This window comes from Sphaeramia orbicularis, chromosome 6 (assembly GCF_902148855.1).
Source record: "Sphaeramia orbicularis chromosome 6, fSphaOr1.1, whole genome shotgun sequence".
Taxonomy (NCBI): domain Eukaryota; kingdom Metazoa; phylum Chordata; class Actinopteri; order Kurtiformes; family Apogonidae; genus Sphaeramia; species Sphaeramia orbicularis.
In genome coordinates this window covers 39,411,586-39,435,559 of record NC_043962.1, presented here as the reverse complement: position 1 = coordinate 39,435,559, position 23,974 = coordinate 39,411,586, and the positions used below count along the sequence as shown (strand labels likewise).

At 37.1% G+C, this 23,974-nt stretch overlaps 1 protein-coding gene across 2 annotated transcripts in view; it reads left to right on the top strand.

Moving 5' to 3' along the window:
- The window catches only part of LOC115420877 (ankyrin repeat domain-containing protein SOWAHA), an 87,486-nt gene that overhangs the window by 9,479 nt on the left and 54,033 nt on the right, over positions 1–23,974 (top strand). For both annotated transcript variants that reach the window (XM_030136467.1, XM_030136466.1), the window contains exons 3-4: positions 988–1,163; positions 14,700–14,933. In XM_030136467.1, the coding sequence (XP_029992327.1) occupies positions 988–1,163; positions 14,700–14,933 (410 nt within the window). The remainder of the gene's footprint in view (positions 1–987; positions 1,164–14,699; positions 14,934–23,974) is intronic.

Below are 23,974 nucleotides of genomic sequence, written 5' to 3'. Positions count from 1 at the left end.
GCAATTGTAACATAATGTTCAGTTAATTTGACTGGAAAATTTGAAGTCCTTGATACAATATAAACTTTCAAAGTTAGACACTCCAGTAAAGTAATAATTATAATATATGAATAATGACCAAAATTTTCTCTTTGTTTTAGTACAAAAAAAAGGAATATGACATTACAAAAAAATTTTACATTTACAAACTATACTTAAAAAATATGAATAACCTGAACAAACATGAACAACATACAATTTTTTAAGACACAAAATGCAATTTAAACAATATTATGTCTCAAATGATCATTTATAGATGTGCATCACAACTTACATATCACAGTGGATCTACAAAGGCACAAAATATTTAGTTACAGGCACCTGGAACTGAATAATAAAGCATTTAACTTAATGATCAGCACAACTTGCTAAGACTCAGTGACACTGTTGACTTTTAATGTGTTCTGTGAAATTATTACACTTTACAAACTCGTCCTGTGCCCCAGCTTGACTCCCTCAGAGGGCCGGTTTTGGTCTGCGGGCCATATGTTTGACACCCCAGCTCTATAACAACAGCCAAGGTATACCCCCAGTTAGCGTTCTCATTTGATTTACCTGACAAAGCTGAACCCCCAGTAAAATGTTGAAAAATGAAGTAATTCTTGCATATTACTCAACACAACTGACCTGGGTATAAACTGACCCAGGCCGCTTTAACCCTGGGTATAGTCCAGGTGGGGGTGTACTTTGGCCTGTTAAGCTGGTGACACTGTGCGCACATGCTGCGTCTCCACCCAGTGAAGCTAACTAACCTCCTACCACCAACTGTTTTTAAAAGTCTTTAATGTTGAAAATTAAAGCCTCCTCTCCTAAAATGACAAACTACTCCTTGAAACTGAGACTCTTTTCAAAACAGCACCCCCTGAAGTCCATCTGCGTACATGTTCTTCTGCCAAATCACATGATCTTTAGAGTAAAGTATATTGTCTTCCCTCTGTTTACATAAAGATCTACGTCAGGATCAAACCCGAGCCGTGGATCAGGGAGGAGGCCGAGCGAAGCTGTTAGTTCACCGCACCGACTCCCACCTGGGCCAGGACCCCAAGACTGCCGCAGCCAATCAGGAGGAGGCTGGGGAGTCAGGTGGCAGCGTCCCAGCACTGGTAATCACTCAGGCAGAGGAGGTGAGCACAGACACAGTGCCTGATGGGAAATAATATGCACATCACCCTCTCATCTATATTCATGGGCTTCAACTGCTCCACTCCACTTTAGAGCTTGCAGTGCCAAATGTCTCCTCTTCCTCCACCCCTTTGTTTTCACCGCTCACAGGTAGCCCTTTCTTCTCCATATTTGCTGGCTTTGTTCTTTGTTTAAACGATGTCTCTGATCAAGTTCAAAGCCCAGATTTCCTGACAGCTTTTTTCATCAATCTGCCATTTTTTTCTGTTTCTTCAAACCCTTTTTCCAACTGATTTTTCTTCACTTTTTTTTTTTTTTTTCATCATACATTGTGGTTTGTAGCGGTAGAGCTGTAATTATTCATTCAAGTCTTGTTTCTACACGTCACATCATGGATTTAAGACATGCAGGATGTTTTCAATAATGTATTTGTTCATTGTGAACTACAGTAATTATTCTCATTTCCTGAGCAATGTCTCTCAAATGATGAGACATCCTTGGAAAGATAAGAAATCATATCACCGGCTGCTTTTATCTCAAGCTGCCTGCATTTTTTATCCTTGACAGTTTTCTTACACTTCACACTTGCAGATTTTGTTTTGTTTTTGAAATTACCACGCTGAATTGATATTTCGTCTCTGTCCAGATCTCATGTCCATGAAATGTTAAGTTTTTGCTAAATAAGAAAAACGTCAATGTTTTCAAAGGTCTGTGACTTTTTCAGTGTATTTAGTGGACATTATATCAAAAGATGGAGGTGAATGTAAGTTCAGAGCTGAAGCAAATAACTGATTATTTAACTGTCTCAGTTAGTAGAAAACAGAAAAAAAATACTATCTTTGACATTTAGTCTGATGATCAGACGTTTATCACAAACCAAATCTTAGAAAAGTTAATGGACATTTATTTTTATATGTGTATTTTTTTCCATTTTAAGACCAAACCATTTATCAGTAGTTGTCATTTGCAGTTTTGATTAAAAAAAATCTTTAGCAAAATAACATAAATGACAACAGTTTCAGGACAATGTACTAATATTAGTACTAATACTAATACTAATACTAATACTAATACAACTAATACTAATACTAATACTAATACTAAGACTAAGACTGAAACTAATACTAATACTAATACAACTAATACTAATAGTAAGACTAAAACTAATACTAAAACTAAACTAATTACAACTAATTATTAAACTAAAACTAATACAAAAACTAAAACTAATACTAATACTAAAAGTAATACTAAAAGTAATACTAATAATACTAATGCTAATACTAATACTAAGGCTAAGACTAAAACTGAAACTAACACTAATACTAATACTAACACTAATACTAATACCAATACTAAAACTAAAATTAAAAGTAAAAGTAAAAGTAAAACTAATACTAAAACTAATACTAATACTAATATTAAAACTAAAACTAATCCTAATACAAATACAAGTTCTGATATGTTGGCTGCATATTGGTTGATATTTGCTAAAGGCTTAATATAAATAAATAGGGTGACATTCACTATTCAAAGATCATGTGGTAAAGAGTTTAAGACTTTAAAAGATTATTATTATTATTATTATTATTATTATTATTATTATTATTATTATTATTATTATTATTGTTGTTGTTATTATTATCAATAATAATCATAATCATAATTAGCCACGTCCCTCCATAATTAAACTCAGTGCCATGAACTGTATTCACTACCATATACAGTGTACAGGACTCAGAATAGAGTAAAGTCATTGTTACTAAATACAGCTGTAATATATAATGTGAAAGGGCAAACACATTTATGTGCAAATGAGTAGAAGGAACTCCTCTTAAGTGGGCATTTGCACAGAGCAGCTCAGCTCAGGACTGTATTTTTAAATCTGTGAGGCTTAGAGCCTCTGAGGGGGTAAACATGTGAGAATTTCAACTCTCTTACAGCGTTTCTGTGATAGATTCCATTACCCGCCCTCATGTGTACATGCTCACTGATCCGAACCGCCTCCAAATAAGTTTCCTCAGAACCTCTCTGGCACGCGGCGGAGGAGCACTTAAACCAAATTGACTTTACTGATCTGAATTATGAAGATACTGATATCATGCATAAAGTTATTTACCCCTCAGAAGAATTCAAATAAGTAATTCCCCCAGATCGTGATACGGGGAAACTAATATGAATGCAAATAGGATTAGGCTACTGCATTAGTGTCTGATAAACAATTTACAGGCCTGAGTGTTCACTGGGGGATACGCTCTCCACTGCATGGGAAATGGGGAGATGCCAATCCAGGCAAAGAGGGAGAGTGGGGGTCCATTCACCCCCTTATCACGGTTAACCCCCGATCTTCTGCTATTATTAGCCTGCACCGCGCTGCTGTTGTACTGTCACATCACAAAAATGCTAAATCCACCAGATTATTGGAAAGGTCATCATGCTCATCATATGCAGCTGAACCTCATACTGCTGGTGAACACTTATACATTTAAATCAATTCTATGCCGTGATATCCTGCAGGGCAAATTCTGATTGCAGACGACACGTCCTGGAATAAAAAACAAATTGAGACACTGAGAAAACAATAGCTTGATATGATGGAACCAGCCATGAATGATGCAGACAGCCTGATGTTGGCCTGTCAGAAACAAATAATAATTAAGTTTGAAACTTTTAGAAAAAACTTTTAGAGCGGTACATGAGATGTGAAAGTACAGCTCTGTGACAAATGTGACCAGTGGTTTTAATATGTAGGCTGGAGCCAAGTGGACTGTATGACTGGATCTAGATTCTGGTGCTTATCTTTAGCCTGGTTTCAAAACCTTAAGGGGGTCAATCTGGCCAGAATCTGAATCTGTAAGATTTTTACCTGGTCCACTGTTGGTATTGGACAAGAAAGCCTCTGTATTTTATCTTAAAAAACACCAAATTGCATGAATCTCACAAAACTGTTTGTACTTTGTCTGAGGAGGAGAATGGTGGGGTCAGGGTTGGAGCCCTGGTGGGGGTTCAAGGGGGTGAAGCGAAGAAAAATTAACATTATAAACGCTTCCAGTCACATCAAACTGTATTTTTTTATTATCATACACTAATAAAATGAATACAGTTTAATCTCACTAATGTGACCACAATTGGAACCAAAGCAGAGTTGGTTTTAATAAGGTTGGACTCAGTTATGGCATTGAATTCCATTACATTCCAAATCATTTAAAATTAGAAACAACAGGATACAGTAGAGGCATAGGCCTATGTTTGATAACTTTGTGTGATTCACTTAATCACTGTCTGTGTTCAAACATATTTAATATTCAATCCATGCAGTTCTATAGTTCCAACTGTATAATAATCCAGTCCATACCTTCTGTGGCTGCCTGTTTTTCATGCAGACCCAAATGCTGCAAGAATAGACAGTTGTCTCTTTATGATCAGACTTTCATCTAGTTTAGATTTAACCCCCTTTACTTTTATAGACTCTTGTCATAATTAGGGCGTGTGCAGTAGACCGCCCCCCCCCCCCCCTCCTCCAATATGAGAGATAGAAGAGGCTTGGGGTGCATAAATTTGCGCCCCAAAGCACAAGTGGACAGATATCTCAGTAAGTACTACTACTGTCTACGATGCAGGAGACTGGGGTTCAAATCCTGGCAAGAGCAGTTAAATTATGTTCAAATGGGGGGGGGGTGCACCAAGGGCACTGGTAGGTAAATCCACCATTGCTACAGTGCTATATTTACTACAGCTGGGTCCACATCAGACTTTGACATGAATGTAGTATGTCAAACAAATGCTTCTGGAACTAGTTGAAAAACATACTGCCCTTGACATGTATCCACACTGATCTTGGTCTCAGTTTTAGGTGGTCTAACACTACTAGGTGGAAAATATTGACATTTACCTCTTTCTAAATAAGGCATTAATATTGTCATTGAGTGCATCTATTTCCAGAACAACAGTGAACTTTTAGGCCCAAATAATGTAAATAAAACAGGTTCATATTCATTTTTAAACAACGCAGGGCACAAGTTTCCACCATTAGATGACCAGGAGTTGAACACGGTCATACTTTAGTTCTCTGCCGTCCATTCTTTTTAGTTTTCAGTCAGAATGGTTACATTTTACCTCCTACTGACAAAGAATTTTATATATGTTTGCATCATTTCAACCTGCTATTATTTTTATTTTATCTGTAAGGGACAATGCACAATAATTAACATGAATATTGCCATTTGATGCTTTGTATTAGAGCTCAAGGCTAATTTTTCATCTGTATTCTCCCTAGTGGGTCACATTCATTCATTCGTTCATTCATTCATTTGTTTGTTTATTTTCTGAACTGCTTAATCCTTGAAAGGATCGTGGGGGTGCTGGAGCCAATCCCAGCTACCAGCGGGCATGTTGCCAGTTCATCACAGGGCAACAAAACAACAAATTCATGACACGTGTGACTCACAACAATGCTCCACTCTGACAAATATACGTGTTTTATCAGACATGTGAATAAAATATACACTGTCCACTGTCCAGTCAGATAAAGTCCCATGTGGAATATTTTGTTGGACCTTCTTTAGCTTTGATTACAGCTTTGACACATTCACCGTGGCATCGTTTATGTCACCCTTTTACATTTATGTCACATTATTTATGTTCATAATTGCATTAATTTTTCATCCAAAGTTAGTCTTTATGCTCTCTAACTACTCATTGCATCAGTTAGAGTTAAATAATTTGTTGCAGCTGAAACTACGGTGGCCGCCAAGGGCCAAACACATTGCAACAGCCCAATGTGTCTCAGTTAGAGAAAACAGCAGCAAGTACAGAAATGATGCAAATTAACGAACTCAAACACAAGTCTAAACAAGGAACAAAAAGAAGAACATGGTGCAAATGAAAAAATGCGCTGCAAGATACAAGATAAAATGCATAATCATCAAATGCTCTGCAAATAAAGAAAACGATGCAAGCCCAGAAAACATCTGCAAACGAAAAATGCTGCATAACCAGTCACTACAATGAAAGTGCTTCAAACCTGCAGCCATCCAGCGTTTACAGACAACAGACTAGTGTCAAATATAATGAAATAAAAGTCACATTACCGCGCTACGTCGTAACTTCAGTTTGTTCCCAGTGTAGTTTGAAACCCTGTCAGTCAGCTGTTCTCCGTCTCTCTCTCCATCCTGTGTGTCTCTGCATTGAGTTGTTCTGGTGACAGTGCCCCCTACAGGTTTGGAGCACTTCCGTTGTACTGACTGGTTATGCAGCGTTTTTCATTTGCAGATGTTTTCTTGGTTTGAATTGTTTTGTGCGTTGCATTGTTTCTCTATTTGCAGAGCATTTGATGATTATGCACTTGTTTTTGTGTCTTGCAGCGCATTTTTAGTTTACCAGCTGACAGGTTGTAAGCTATTGTCGTCATGCGGCGTCTGGTGTCATCGTCTGTCATCTGTCGTCCGTTACAAAAATTTAGATTTTATGACTTTATGATGATGCCAACAAAAGTTAGAGAAATTATTTGGATCCGGATCAAATTCTGGATTTGGTGCGACTTTGAGCAATTTCCCCATTGTAAGACATAGGAAGTCAATCGATGCAATAACTCAGTAAATATAAATGATATCCAGTGTAAATTTCTACAGTACAGACCTGATGGGGAGATGACCAAAACATAATGGCCACATGCTGATCAGGATCTTCTTCTGGATCCGGGAACTTACGGAAAATTTAACATGGGCTCTTATGGAGAAAAAATTTCAATTGTCTTTTTCTCTGAAACTACAGTTCTGATTGACTTCAAACTTGGTATACAGCTTTTTTATGATGATGTCAACACAAGGTATTGAAATTATTTCCATCCGGATCTGATTCTGGATTTGGTGTGACTTTTAAAAATTTTCCCATCATAACAGATAGGAAGTGGATTGATCCAATAAATCAGTAAATATCAATGATATCAAGTTGGAATTTGAATTTTTTACAAATCTGATTGGAATATGACCAAAACATGGGCTATTTCTGTAATATAATAAATACACAGAACTGGGTGATAAGAAATGGCATCTGGATACATTTCCCAAAGCTTTTAATTTGGCCGGTAAGCTACAGGGCCATTGGTCCTATTTTTTCATTTGCACCACGTTCCTCTTTTTGTACTTTGTTTAGACTTGAGTTTGAGTTTATGAATTTGCATCGTTTCTGTAGTCGCTGCTGTTTTCTCTTAACTGAGACGCATTGGGCCGTTGCAATGTTTTTGGGCCTTGTCGACCACCATAGAAAACATCTTAAATCGCTGTAGTAATTATGCAATAGAAGGATCTTATCTGTTTGCTTATTAAATTCAGGTGATTCTTTTTTTTGGCCAGGCTGTGTGTGTATCTATAAAGTGTTAAGTTAAACATATTGATTATGAATGTAGTGGTTACAAAGTTGAGGAAGTTTTTGCAGAACTTTTTTCAGTTGAACTTTGAACCTGCAGATTGCAAGAGTGGAGTGATGGAAGTACAGTGTTGTATGGAAGACAGTGGTATGGATTTTACAGAGGTTTCCAAGCAAAAATAAACAATGTTGTATGGTAGGTAGGTGGTGCTAAAACATTTAACATTTTAGATTTTACATAGAACACACAGATTCCGATAAAGTCTAAAACTGTTAAAGCTCATGCACCGTATACACTAATAAATAATAAATGAGGGTTGTAAATCAATGTATGACCTGCAGCAGAACAGGGTCAGCATGGATACCTTTAGAGAACGGATCGATTCAATGTTATGGACAAACTCACATCACATGGAATATTGTTACGTCCGATATTATCCACAGTGTCCACAATTTTAAGCCTCCCAGAAACAATGGTTTGTCTAAATGTTTATTCTGGTTTGTAGTCATTTTTGACTTGTGTGGAGATGTATTTTGTAAAATGAAACTTGTGTGGACAGAATGAAAGAAGAACTTATTTGTTAAACACATAAAGGCCCAGCACTACTTTGTTGTCAGTTCCCAATTGACATTTTCTCTGTATCTAACCTTTCTTAAGTGATTTATCACCATTTATTATAACACTGTCTTCTGTACTTTGCATTTTATCAGTATTAATCAGACATTTTTCTGTATTTAATTTATTGATAATGTAGATGTTCATAAAAGCTCAGAATAAAATTGAAGATTATTATATCAAAAACAGAGAAAACTGCAGAAAAAGGTTTTTTTTTTTTCTGTAAAATACATGATTAACTGAGCATAAACAAGCATTTCCATCCAGTGTCTTTGATCCAACTCTATGGGTTTTACTGGTGTAACAATGTTGTAGAAGGCAACGGTGTTTCCATGGTAACAATTGAGCCTCTGAACATCCAAATGGGTCATATCTGATGACCATGAAAACATGACGAACTGCATTTTACACCAATTATTTACATGTATTGATAGGATTAGTGGATCAGCAGGTATTAAACAGTTTAGATCGGTAAATGGTTTTGGTCTGTGATTAATGTTTGGGTCTGTATGGGTTAAAAGAAATGTCCATGTTAATGTGGACATTTCATCAGACAATGATATTCTCCACTGTCCCACAGTAAAGATATTGCTTTGACTTGTTGTCCAGTACTATCAAAGTTAGTTTACACAAGGAATATAATGATTTCTCCAGTCTGTCCCAACATACAAAGACATATGGGATTTCACCAAGTTATATTTTTTCTTATAAATGTTTACTTTTCTTTACATGTTTTTGTCTCTTGATGATATTCAACCATTTTTGAGTTATATTCGACCAAAAGCATCCACTGATGTAAACTGTTTAATACCTGCTGATCCACTTATTTTATCAATCCATTTAAATAATTAGTGTAAAACACAGTTTGTCATCTTTTCATGGTCATCAGATATGACCCATTTGGACGTTCAGAGACTCCATAGTGAACAAGGAAACACCGTCATCTTCTACAACATTGATTCACCAGTAAAACTTATGGAGTTGAATCACTGACAGTGGATGGAAACTTGGTTTATGTTTAGTTAATGATATACTTGGTTGAGACAGTCACGTTTTCTTCATTCTTCTCTGTTTTTGATATAATAACTCTCAACTTTACTCTGAGCTTTAATGAACATCTACATGATTAGTAAATTAAAAATAAGAAAATAAATGATTTACACTGAAAAACGCAAAATAAGGAAGATAATGTTACAATAAATGGTGATAAATCACTTAAGAAAGGTTAAACAGAGACAAATTCATTTGGGTCTGCCACAAAAGTAGCATTGGGTCTTTATAGGTTAATATAGAAACACTGGAATGGTTTAAATATTACATGCATTTAAACAATAAACAGTGACAAACACCTCCACACATAACTGTCTGATTGTGTTACTTGTTTAAAGTATTGTGTACATCTTAGATTCAACAAGGCGTGGCTTCTTTTCACAGGGTCTTAACCTGTCATATGGGGATATTTAGATATACAGTAGATATGAGCTTTAATAGAACATTTCAATAACGAAGCTCAGTTTCATCAAGTTCAACATGATGAAAACGTGTCTTTTTCAGATTTGCCATCATGATGAGACTTACATAAACACAAAGTAACATAAAATCCTTGTTTCTGGTTGGTGACATATGCTTATAACTTCCTTGACATAACCGTTCCCCTTAAAGCTGTCCCGTACACATCACATTACCTGTAACCATTTCTTTATTTCTGTGTGTTTACCAATGCTGCGTACCATATATGCCATTTAGGTTGCACGGCACTTTGATGCTACACATTGTGACAGTCACCGGCACCAATTAAAACCCATTCCATGTCATGTTGAGGTCTTTGCCTATTCTAATGACAATCAGACCCCCCCCCCCAAACAAACCTCAGGAGGATCTGAAACAGATCATTTACTGTGTCCTTGCTATAGATGCAGCAGGGATCATGCAGTTTTGAGAGTTTGCTCATTAAACGCTGCGCATCAAACATGCATGCTTTTAGGTGTACTCTCACCGATCTGTATTACCTCACCGTTCATTCAGGAATGATGTGATTGTTAATTAAAATCCTTACACAGCGGGCAAGACAGCTTGTTTTTATGTTCATGTCCAACTCCCCTTCAGCTCAGTTTAGCTGTTAGTAGGTATTTAAATGTGTTACAAACAACTTTATAATCAGTGTCAATATGAACGCAACACAGATGAGTCCAGGTTTAACACTTAAACAGTCGATTCTTGGTGGTGCTGAAAAAAAAAAGTCATAAATGTGATGCAACCAGAAAGGTATTATTGGAGGATCTTCTACATTATTTGCTATTCTACAATCACAAGGAAGGCAGACATACAAAATCCTGGACTGTGCACCAGAGAATGGAGTCCACATCCAGATCCCCATAAAGTTTTAGGTTTAGGCAACAAAAGAGCTTTGGTTAGGGTTAGGAAAAGATCATGGGTTTGTTTAATTATTAGTGAATATGCTTTCACTCATATTTTAATGGTGTTTATACAAACTTTTCTCGTATCTTTCTCTAAATCTAACCAAGGACTGTCAATGCATCAACCTGGCTATTGAAAGTTTAATAATACTGACAGTTGGTGGTCGTTTGATGGAAAATCATCAGAATGTGTTTTTTTGTGTGAAAATATTATAATCGTGTTGAAAACAAAAGCATGATTAGCAGTTGAGACACTATCATGTTGATATATATGTTTGATATATGCAGTTTTGTTTCAAAAACTAAACATTTGCGTTTTGTCTCACTAACTTTTTTCTTTATCATGGATTTGAGCATGCCATGTCAGATGTGTAAAGGATGTGCAAACATAATGTGTACAACAAAAAAATTCCAAATGGAAATTTAAATGACTTTTATGTGCCATTTCAGATGTAACGCTTGTGGATGAGGCTCATTAATAAGTATCTGTGGTCTAGGTGTAAAAGGACAGTTCATTTATGGCAGCATTTTACTGTGGTGTGTGGAATAATAAAATCATAATATGGAAAAAGAATCATAGTATATTTTACATAGACTTGGTGGAAAACAAATAAAATAAATTGTTTGTGAACAATTTACATTTATACTCAGATCAACATTTTTATCACTTGCAAGTGATATTAGTTGATGGATTAGTTATAGATATAAGTTCTGAACAGAGGAATAGGTTCTAGGTATTGATTCTACAGTCTGCAAAACTGGAAAGATGACAGATTCTTGGCAAACTCATATTACCTCATTTAGTGTTTTGATGATGGAGGAGGTGACGGCTGTCTAACATAGATGGTCAGTCAGGTTGAGATGTGGTGACTGTGAAAGCCATAAAATACAACTGACATCATTTTCTTTCTTATCAAACCATTCAGTGAGCCCTCAGGGATCACTGTCAACATGGAAGAGACCACTTTCGTTAGACTTATCTTTTCATTTGTCACAAGTCTGCATTAACAGTTACATACAGATTTACAAAACAGCCCCTCTTTGGTAAACAGAAAACAGAAACATGTCAAATATATGGTTCATTTATCACCTAAACATAATCCAGCGCCGCCACTTCTCCAAATGATGGCAAACGGGCATGTTGTCCAAGCATGTATTTATCATTTTTGAGCAGCAAACAGCTTTTGGACTAAAAATAATATGAAAATGCAGGTTTATAAATGCTGTAAATCATAGTGACACCATTGAAAGTCCCTACATGCTGAGCATCACCGATGAACATGTAAAACAGTGTAAACCTGAGGCCTCCATGTGATGATTACATGTGAATTAAAAGCCATGCAGGGACCTTTTTTGAAGTGCAAAGCAGTGTCATTATTGTTTACAGTAAAAGCAATGTAGTACTTAAAATAATTAGCTGAAATCAAAATAATAGGTGTGACGTGTTTTATCAGGTCTTTCCCAGTTTGTGTGTATGCATTGGAGCCAGCCTGCCTCTGTATTTATCTGCATAAGTGTGTCAGTGTGTGTGTGTCTGGCAGGGACAATAGTGACTGGAGAGGCATAATTAGCTCTCTTGGGACTCCAGTCCTAAACAGTTAAAGGACAATCACGGCTCTGTGAGATGTTAAACTGCTGCTGCTGATGTCTGTTGCCAACTGGGGCCTAATTGTACTCAACAGGCCCAGGCAGCCTCTTCGTTCTATGAAGATGAACGCCACTTTCAGGGAGGCAGGCAGACATTTTGTTGAGCTGTAAACACTCTCTCATATGCTAATTCAGAGGCACCTCAGAGCTGTTTGAGGGACGTGAGCGAAGATTGGAATTGATAACTGGTGGTTTATGGCGTGTAGAGTTCACACTGGGAAGGTGTGTGTGTGTTGTTTGTGTAAGGACTATTCCTGGGGTACTGCATTTGTTCCAATCAGACAACGTACAATACGAAAGGTGTACTCACTTCATCATCCTGGGCTCATTCAGGAGTTACGGTATCAGTGTGGAACCAGCACTGACTGGGTGAAGAAAACACCTTCAGGATGGATGTACAATACAGAGACTCAGCTGCAGTTTGGTGAGACAAAAACATTTGGGACTTCACATCATGTTACTCTGATTCCCTTCACTCTTTCTTTATAGTTTGGTGGGGCCTTAGATGACAAAATAAATGTCATTAAAAATAGTTACTGATTAAAAAAAGAGAGGAAAAAATTACATTAAATTCCAGTTCAACAAATTGCTTGCAGTGAAATATATTCTTTTTGGTAAAAGGCTTGTATTTACCTCCGCCAAAGAGGTTATGTTTTTGCCAGGGTTTGTTTGTCTGTCTGTTTGTCTGTCCGTTAGTGTGCAACATAACTCAAAAATTTATGGACAGATTTTGATGAAATTTTCAGGGTTTGTTGGAAATGGGATAAGGAAGAAATGATTAAATTTTGGTGGTGATCGGGGGTGGGGGGGCCCACAGGGGGGGCCACTGATCAGCCTTGGCGGAGGTCTGCGCTCTCCGAGTGCTTCTAGTTAGAATAAATGGTTCTTCCTGTTATTTTGTGTTCTTTCATTTGTTGTATTGCAGAGGACATAATCTAATGCCACGTTTTCACTATGTGGAACTGGCTCAACTTGACTCGGGTACCAGGTACTATTCCTGGAGACCGTTTTCATTACAGGATAGTACTGACTTTAGAGTACCTGGACATCATAGTGACGCTGTGTGTGACCTCTGTGACTTCTGCTCGGAGAGTTGTTGATAAAATTGCTCATTGCGTGTTGCCCCGTCAAGCTCCTGCTGAATCTTTCACCAAGGGCAGAAATGTCTGAACCTCCACCACCGACTATGGTGTCATTTTGTGGGCTGTCATCATGGATTAACCTACTAGTATATTTACTGTAAACTTCAGAATCTGTTTTTTAAAAAATGGCATGTCGCACATTGATGACGCAATGACGCAGAGACAACTCTCTGACCAATCAGTGGTCTGCAGTGTTCACACGTCACATTTTAGTATCTCTTCACCCATTTTGGAACCTCAGCTGAGCAAGTAGTAGAAAAGTAGGACAGGGTACCAGATTCCAGGTTCTTTTACGAAACAGAAACACAAAAAGGCTGAGTCGAGTCAAGTCAAGCCGGAGCCACGTAGTGGAAACGTGGCATACATGAAACACCATCACCGTTAGGGTGTTTTTTAGGTCTAGATGGGCACCAGACATATGGAAGTATGTGCTCAAAAATAGTTGTCTGTTTTCTGAACTCATGAAAAGTTGACTTTTTGGAGATACATGGATTTCACAGGACAAAATATAATACACTGCTTACAGTATGTAAAGGTTTCTAAATGGCCTCTTCCTCAAATATGTACAGTAAAAAAAAACTACTTGAAAGATTCTAAAAAAAAATGTGAGAATCAGTTTTATCACTGCCCAGCGCTCAGACTGAACATAAACATGGACAATGTGACGTTTCATGTTGCAGTGGAATTGTGAAGCCAAAACACTGGTTGGTTGTTACTGTTGTCAATCAACTCTGAACAAGCTATGATTGGCCATCGCAGGCCAAGTCAAGAAGAGGTGCAGGAGTCTTGTTTCCACTTAGATCACTTGAATGAGAGTAAAAGTAATTATCAGTATTTGCCCCATTGTCACCAACATCATTGTCTAGTGGTGCTTTAACGATATAACCATTGTTATGATGTTCACAAACATCATAACAGTGGCAGGGACTGTTTCATTTTTTCAGAATATCTTAACTTCTAACACTCGACATACACGTGTATAATTTTATGATAGTACCTGCATACTTTTACCGAAGGAAAGTTTGAATGCATAACTTATACTAACAGTTGTGTATTTTCTTTGTAGTATTGGTAAGTATCTGAACACTATAACATGAAATCCTCTCAGATAGACCAGAGAGAAGTGTTGACAGAAATATCTAATCATTACATGTACAGATGAGCTCTGTCCTAAACCTCAAATAGGAAAAGATAAAATGCCTTTATTAATCCCACAAGGGGAAATTCCAGATAATAATAAATAATGCAGTGTTTTAGTAACTCTGATGGTACTTTCCCAGTGATGTAAAAACCCTACAACTCAGATATTTCTAAAGGAGTAAAGGAATGTTTTTTCACGTCATTTTTCAGCTTCGGTCTTCGCCGTTGACTAAACCAAACAGACCTGCAGTGACTCCAAAGGAACCAGTCCAGCCTCAAAAGCCTCAGAGGCCAACAGATCTGGTGATCCCTGCAGCAGTGATGGTGCCCACAGAGCCCTGTCTGAGTTTCAGTAGTGAAGGTGGAGATATGACCTGCTCTGACCTTCTGTCTTGGAGGAGCGACTCCATATCATTAGGCAGTGATCCGACCGTCTCCAGGCGGGTAAGTCACAAACAAATTCACTAAGAAATGTGCCCCCCCCCCCCCCCCAAAAAAAAAAAAAAACAACGATCGATGTGGGACCAGTCATAAACCACACTGACAGCAAATTCATTTTTTTAAACATGCATATTCAATATGAGTTTTTTTTTAGATTAGATCACATTAGGTTAAACTTTATTGTTCCTACAATGGAGAAATTCAACAGGCAAGGCAGCAACAGAAAAGTGCAAGAAAAAGTGTACATGCATAACGATAGTGCAAAAGCAATATAAAATAATAATAATTTCCTAATAATTTCCTCACAAAGGAACCAAAAATGAACAGATTAAGTGGAGTAATTGATTTCTATAAGCAAATTAAATGTAAATTTCAACAGTGGTTTCAACTGGATCAGCCTGGCCTGTTATCTGAACATATATTGTTTGTATATAATGTCTTTTTTTGTACTATAGAGTAATTTGATCTAAAGTGTAATTTCACCCAAAATCTGGGTCTGACGATGTTAGCAAGCTTAAAGGAGAGTTGTACACTGTTGCACATAAAATCAGGTAAAATATTTTTTACCGCTACTCATGAAATGATTGTAACAGTATAATTTATTCTTTATAGATAAAGTGTAACTGGGAGTCAGTATGTAATCATTAAAGATGATTAATGATGTGTATAAATAGGAATAAAAAAAAGGAATGTGTCTGGAAAAAAAAAGAAATTCCATCTGTATGGTGTCATACACAACAGTGCGGTTGTGTATATCATATTCATCACACGATGCTGAACCTCATAAGGGTCTGAAAGGCTTGGTTTGCATTTACACTGTCCTTTCCTACAGGTGGACTGAAGTCTGTAAGAGGTAATCCTGCAGCCTGTGTTAATGTGTGACTTCAGTGTTTTAATGTTATGCTTTTATGATTTAACCCATAAACACCCAGTGCTACTTTTGTGACAGTGCCCAAATGAAATTTTTTCTCTATTTAATCTTTCTTAAGTGATTTATCACCATTTATTGTATATAATCCACTGTATTTAGCATTTTTCTGTGAAAATCATGCATTGTCCTATATTTAATTCACTGATCATGTAGATATTCATAAAAGCTCAGAATGAAGTTGAGGGTTATTATCAGAAACAGACTTAAAACTGAGAAACTGATTTGGCATTGGAAAAAGGCAATTCAACAATATTTTGCATTGGAGTTACTCCATTCCTATTTACTACAAATATATATCAGTCATCCATCTCTTTGATTATTACTTGGCAGCAGTGGTATCAACTCTGAAAAAAATGACTGTGGTCAACCCCGTGTTTCCACCGTACATGTCCTGAACAGTAGATGCTTCACCTGAGCCGCTGTGTGACCTTGGATGTCCAATATCTCTGTAAACACATATGTTCATGCCACATTGAAACCAAAGCAACTCAGAAACCATCCCGTCCTTTACACCCAACCTTCTGTTCAACGATCTGACACAATCTCAGGTGTGAAAAACAGTGTTATCCACAAGTGTGCCGTACCTCTGAAGAAGCAGGAGAGGAATCTCTGTAAAAAGAAAAAAAAGAAAACGACCCCCATCTTGTCAAGATGAACCTCCTGAACTGAACAACACCGATAGTCCCCTCTTAACAAAACATTCATGTTCCTCTGCAGAGCTATCGAGTTTCATCATCAGCCAAAAAGGGCCTCTTTATCGAGGGGTCACTCAGGGGAATATGGAACCAGACGAATGAGCGCTGAGGCTGTAGCGTAATCATAATTCCCTTGACCTCTCATGACCCTTTTTGGGCTCTGACAACGAGGGCCACTATACAGAACAGGCGGCTCCTTTCATAGCGCCGCCCGCTCAAAAATGGCTTTTTCATTTCTCAAACAATCATACAGCAGCAGCTCTGAATGAAAGGGCAGATTACATAAGCCAGAGGTTCCCGGGGTGAGATAAGTACTTTTTCTCCAAAAAGACAGCGACTAAGAGCACATACTGGCAAAGTCGTTATCTTTCCCCGCTCTCATTAAATTTCCCCGCTGACTGAAAGCCTGATTTGAATGCATCCGTCGGCAAAACATGATTGTTGGAAAAATCTCAATTAATATGTTAATGCGTGCAAGATTTTTCATTACTTACATTACCACAAGGCCTGGTAGAGTGATACCTCATAGGAAAGGTTTTGTTCTTCTTGTTGTGACTGGAGTATTGGATTAGTATTTCGAGGTGTACAGTTAAGTTGCAGGTACGAAATGATTAATTTACACAAGGGTGACAGAGTATGGTTGACACACAGACTTAGAGGTTTATTAAGTGGGTTTGAACTCCAGGGGCTTTAACATATGTTTGTATATTTAGAGCTTTATCTATATTATAAAAGCCAAGTGGCCTCTGTGTGCATATGTGTGTGTGTCCGGGGATTCACACAAAATCCAGAAAGAGTTGACTGTTGCAGTTTGACATACTCATGCATTTTTGGTCAAGGAAGACAGTAAAAGAAACAGCAAGTTGATAGGACCACTATTTTGGGAGATATTAGTAATTTTGGAATACAATAGCCTTACAATCTCGTTGCTATGGCCAGAATGCTTTGGCGGTGACTGCTGGACAAATGCGATACAGCATATACGAATACACAACAGCATAAAAACTGCCACATCTAGAACCCATGGATCCCCACAGGTCAACGCACAAGTATGTATATATTTATATATTTCTCTTTTTTGGTTGGATTGTTAATGTCTTCCCTGCTGCTTTTTATTATACTTGACTGAAACACCCAATAATCTCCCCCTGGGATTAATAAATTATTCTGATTCTGATTACTGAATGATGTTCCATGTGTTTTCAGAGTTAACCCTCAGAGAACTACAGTGTCATTCAGTACAACACAGACCACTATCAAACACCCACAGTCCTGTAATCCAATCAAACACCTGATCTCCCAGTAGCTTGTCTTTGTGCACTTATTAACCGTCTACTGAGTCCTAACATTTGTTTCTATTTATTACATTTTGACATTTTCTTTGTCCTGGTATCTTATTATATTTTTCATTTATTTTTATCTGAGACACAATCAGTGAGTACTTGCCCATGTGAATTTGTTTTGTCTTTTGTGTCTGTTTTGTGTTTTGTTTTAATATTTTGTATAATGCCGATGCCCTCGCCTGGTACTGCAGAACAGATCTACCCATGGATACGAATAAAGTTACCTTGAACCTTGATCCACCAAATTACATGAAAATCACTGCCTTAGTTTTTGTATAATCCTGAAAAAACAAACAAACAAACAAAAAAAACAATGTATGGTGGATGTACCTGGTGTCCAAATCCAGGAGACAGAGCTACAGTATCACCTTATTACTATTTATCTGTTTGGTGTTTTCACTGTCAGTGTTCATTATTCTTGCATCATAATCCCTTCATGAACCTCTCACATTTATAAGCAGTTATGATCGAAAAGGCTGTTTTTGAAGTCACAACAACCCTTGGATACCCAAATCTAATTTGTCCATATCTGAGTAAAATAAATGTTTTGCACCAAATATGAAGAAATTTCCTCAATCCTGTGATTTATAAAAATGGACATACATGAATTTAACTAAACAGACATGAGGCCACTAAAATCAGCTGATTCTTTACATCCAAAGGAATGTTTGTGTTTGTGCCAAATATTAAGACGTTCTGTCAAGTTTTTCCTGAATTGTCCTGGTTTAAACAGAATGAGGACTGACCAACAGACTGACAGAGCTGCTGTTGCACTCTTCAACTTTTCTGGGGCTGCCATTCATTTGCACATTTGCTACTTATTGCACACAAATTACGTTCAAACTGCACATACTGTTGTACTGCACTGTACATATTGTGTTTTTACACTTCTTTCTGTATATGATGTACATAGTACTGATGCACACACACGCACTCACACATATTTTATCAAGCCGAGAACTACCTGTAAGCTACATAGTGACAATAGACATTCTTGAATGTTGAATCTGCTCACCAGCTGGTCAACAATCACTATTGGGGAAGCTTCCTTGAAAACATATTGAAGTTGAACAAAGCTACCAGTGGGAGAAAAGTAGTTTTGTTTTCTAAAGCTACTGCTACCACAAGAATAGTCAGTCTCCATTAATAGCACCAAATACTCATGGTCTGCTCTTATTTAACAAAACACTAAACCTCAGGTGTTAATAGTGTCTACATAACTCTAATTTAAGTGGATGTGTCTCAGAGTATGTTCTCCATTCCAAAGTGAGCTCTTTCTCATGGTTTATTCACTAGTGGTTTGACACTTTTTAACCAACAGAGGATCATTACAGTTTCCTCTTCTTCACACTCGTGTTACTGAGCACAAACTAGTTAATCTGTGTTTCTTAATATAAGGTGCTAACTTACTTTGCCGTCCAATTATGAGACAGTGAAAGAACATTTGTAAAGTTAATATAAAGTGGTTTTACCGGTTGGTTTGGATAATCCACAAGCCTCACAGTGGATGAATATCTAATGATGGTAAAAAAAAAAATCTTCTTTAAAGCCAGTCTTTGACCATTTTTCACCAATTACACATGGACACTGAGTGAGCACACACATAAAGTTAACACATCAGCAGGGTAACTCATGTAAAGGGTGTGAGCTTGATCCATTTCCCCTCCAACAAACTTTGACATAAGAGAATAAATAAAACCTGAAGGAGAGTGCCGCCTTCATCACTTTCCACTAAATTCATATGCAGGAGTGGGATTAAGGAGTCAAGAGTCTTTTTAAGTAATATAGCTCAGTCATGCCTCAGTGAAGCGGACTTCATCAGAGTCTTTAATACATTTTTATCCGTCTCACTAGACTGTTTAGGAACATTTAATTTTCAGACAGACCCACTGAGTCATGACTGCAGGGCTGCCGTTTGATTTGAGAAGTGTAATTAAAGGGGAAGTCTTGCCCTCATGGGTTTCTGCCTCATTGTAATAATAAATCATTTATGGCTGGAGGTGCTCCCTATGTAAATGCCTTAGACGATTGGCTAAGAGACTAAAGACTCATAGGTTTTCAATTAAAAAAAGACACTTTGCCGTTACAACGTCGTGTAGTTTAATCTTCAGATATGCCTTTTTTTCTCATTAATGTTGCTAATAGCCTTCATCAAAAGAGCTCAGAACACCATGATAGATAAGACGGCTTATCAAATTGATTGGATGATCAAGAGCTTGTCTTCAGAGGCTTCTGATAAAACAAATACTTAAGGGACCCCAGATTATTTAGTCCAATAAAGCCCTATTTCTTTTTATACCAAAAGGAAGTTGCAAGGATGAACAATTACTGTTTTTTGTTATTATTTTCTCCTGATCCTATCTCTGCTTTTCATTATGTGAAAGCGGCCGTCAACAAAAGTGATTGAGACAAAAAACAACAACAATAGACATCTCAGCTTTCACAGATGACTTTAAAAGGTTAATTCAACCAAAATGAAAATGTCAGCAGACAAAGTTGGTGTCATTCACTGTCGTCTATTCTCTGTGTTCTTTTAATGGTTTGTCTCCACCTTCCTCTGACCGGCCTTTAAAACTAGTGACTCCGCAGACTTTCCCACCTCTTTTCACTCTTTTTCTCTTATAGCTGCTCGCCCACTATGTAGTATTTCACCGCTTGCCAGTTTGACGGAGTGGCTTGTAAATGCAACCAATTAGGATGGGCAATTGCCATACAAAAGGGCCGCTGCTGAATGGCAATGAGAGGCTGGAGGCTTCCCTCCCGCCTCTGTAGCTGTCAGTGGATTTGAGGGGCAGAGTAGGGAGGGTGGGAGGGGTGAGAAAGAGAAGGAAAAGCCAACCGGCCGTGTTTTGACAGGATGAATAGATGGAGGAGTGGAAGTGGCTGGGAAAGGCTTTTGTTATGCTAAAGGATGGCTACTTTGTTCCGGGGAGTTTAGAGAAGAAACAGGAGCCCATTCATGTCTCCTCAACACAGAATAAGTTGATTTTATTATCTTGTTGCCTTCTTCTGGAGCTGGAGATGTGAAAGGCTTCAGGATGGAGAGCTGGTGGGTGGAGATGAGAGGAGGGGGAGACGGAGAGGTCACTCTGAAAGGACAAGATCCAAGGCAGGAGGAGGCCCTTGATGACCACTCAGATGAAAACTAGAACACAGATAAAAGCTGAAAAATAGACTTGTTATTGAAGGCATTTTTACAGGGATTATTGAATAACGTACTGTCAAGAAAGACAGGACATTTTTATCATCTTTTTCTTTAGATGCAGATCGCCAGACCTTCATTAGATTGGATGCAACAAAGTGAGTTAACTCTTACAGACCTAGAGCTACTTCTGTAACACTTCCAAAAGATGTCACATTCACATTTAACCTAAGCGATTTATCATTTATTCTCATGTTATTCTCTAAATTTAGCATTTTTCAATGAAAATCTGGTATTTTCCCGCATTTAATTCACTGATCATGTAGATGTTCATGACAGCTCAGAGTATATTCAAAGGTTATTATATCAAAACAGGTGAAAACTGATGTAAAAGTGACTTTTTCCAGCAAAATATATTATTAACTGAAGCATGTACAACCACTGTTGTGTTTCGTTGATGAACAGTATGGCAGTAGATGATTGAGCTTCCATGTTCACTATGGAGCCTCTGAACGTCCAAATAGGTCAAATCTGATGACGATGAAAAGATCAGAAAGTGTATTTTACCTGAATTATTTCAAGGTATTGATCAGTGGTTCAAAAGTTATTAAACACTTTTGAGATAATTTTGGTTGCTGATGGCTGTTTTGTTCTTTGAGGGTTAATTAAGTCAAAGTTATAGACAAATGAAGGAATTCTTTGAAACTTAAAGGCACAATATGTAAAATTTATGTCCACAATATCTAAAAATGACTAGGCCCACATTACATGACTTGTTGAGTTGTGTCCAACAATGTTCAGTTTTAGATGAACCTTAAATTTTTATTTAATGTAACAGCTTATTTAATTCAGTCAGGGGTGTTACATTGTTACTGACATTCTTTTTTATCTTTTTTTTTTTTTTTTTTTTTTTTTAATTTTTTTTAGAAAGAAATCATAACAGAAATGTAATGTGAATAAAAATTGAATACACTGTCTTGTCTATAAACATGATACATGTCTTCATCACATCAGGTAGTTTTTTTTTATCAGTAATTGTAATGAAAACAACATCTCCCATGATCCCTCACTACTTGATGCCATTATCACTGCATTTTTTAAAAAATTTTTTTGTGTTGTTTGAGAGAACCCCATCAGGGTCATTCCATCCCAAATCAACCAGATTTCAGAAAGTGCCCCACATGACCCCCTCAGAAATTCTGAAAAAATTCACACTTGTTCACCTACCAGATAAACAAACACATCTGTAATAGTTTAGGAGATACAGCCCTTTGAAAATTAATGTGTTTTTTTTTTTTTAATTTTGCAAATTTGCTTTTCGGCCAACTTTGAGGCGTCATATCTCCTTAGGTATTCAAGCCACACTGCTGAAACTTACTGTCTGGGGTGAAATCCCCCTGAACAGATCATATTTTGCATCAATTTGCATCAATTTGCAATCAATCAAGAATATTTATGGTGCTGGCCAGCCTAATCTTTCTGTGACATTCATTCTTTAAGATCAATCCAACAACACATTTTTCCTCCATGATGAATAAGTTTGTTGAGGATTATGAATAGAATTCCCAAAATTAGGCTGGCCAGCATCATAAAAATTCTGGGAAATCTTAGCTACATTTATGTCAGTGACCCTGGTGAAACTGGGTCAACCAACCAGCTCCATCCAATTTCCGAGAAGTCTCTACTACAGGCATCAACCTGAGCCAGTTCTGGGAAATCTATAATTATTCTATCTGAACCATCATGCAGTTCCACACCCTAGTTCAAATATCTCAAGTATTATCATAACTTGAGCAATAATCAATGCCATTATACTGTTAAAAATGCGATTTACACCTACGTTTGTATACAATTTGAAGAAAATATAGTCATGCAGTAAAAAAAATATTAAAAATAGAACCAGTTCTATCCCAAAGCTATAATTTTGTCCACAACATCTTGAAACATATATGAAGACATGGTAAAATTTCAAAATTTTCATTAACTGGCTCTGTAAACGTAATTTGATTCTGATTTGAATGATAAAGCACTTTGTGACTCTGTCTGTGAAAAGTGCTCTATAAATAAAATTTACTTACTTACTTACTTACATGGTAATTTGGGTGCTCAAATAAAGAGTATTTTTGTGAAAAATTCAAATCGACCCATTTTATTCATTGCCTCACAGCAACACTTTTCATTGAAATGTAATCTTTTTGCAGTATATTGTTGCATCTTGACCATAAGAATCCATGCAAAAAAATTAGGTCTCTACATTCATCCATTATGGCACAGTGCAAGTCTGAAGAGAGGACATTTTTAAGAATTAGCCTTTTCGCCTGATTTCAAGGCCTCATGGACCAAACATGAAGGCACCTACAATTATTTTGATGCAAAATATGGTCTTTTCAGGGGGACTTCACCCCAGACATTAAGTTTCAGCAGTGTGGCTTGAATACCTAAGGAGATATAACTCCTCAAAGTTGGCCCAAAAGCAAATTTGCAAAATAATAAAAAAAAAAAACACATTCACTTTCAAAGGGCTGTATTTCCTAAACTATTACAGATATGACATTAAAATTTTGGATGTGTTTGTTTATCTGGTAGGTGAACAAGTGTGAATTTTTTCAGAATTTTCTGAGGGGGTCATGTGGGGACCAATGGTTAATAGCCATGGAATTACCTATCAGAACAAAGCACATGCTATGTTTAACATCAACAGCAGTGTCATATATTGCAAGGCATCAAACATTAGATTCAATGGGAGAAAAAATAAGCACCCTTATTCTACTTTACTGTAATATTCCACCACAATTATTATTATGATTATTTCTTTTTTACATCACTATACACCTCACAGTATGATCAGTTTAAACCACATGATGCATTGTCACATTTAAGTGCCCAGTAAATTGTTTTTCATATTACGTGTATAGGAGAATATTCTGCATATC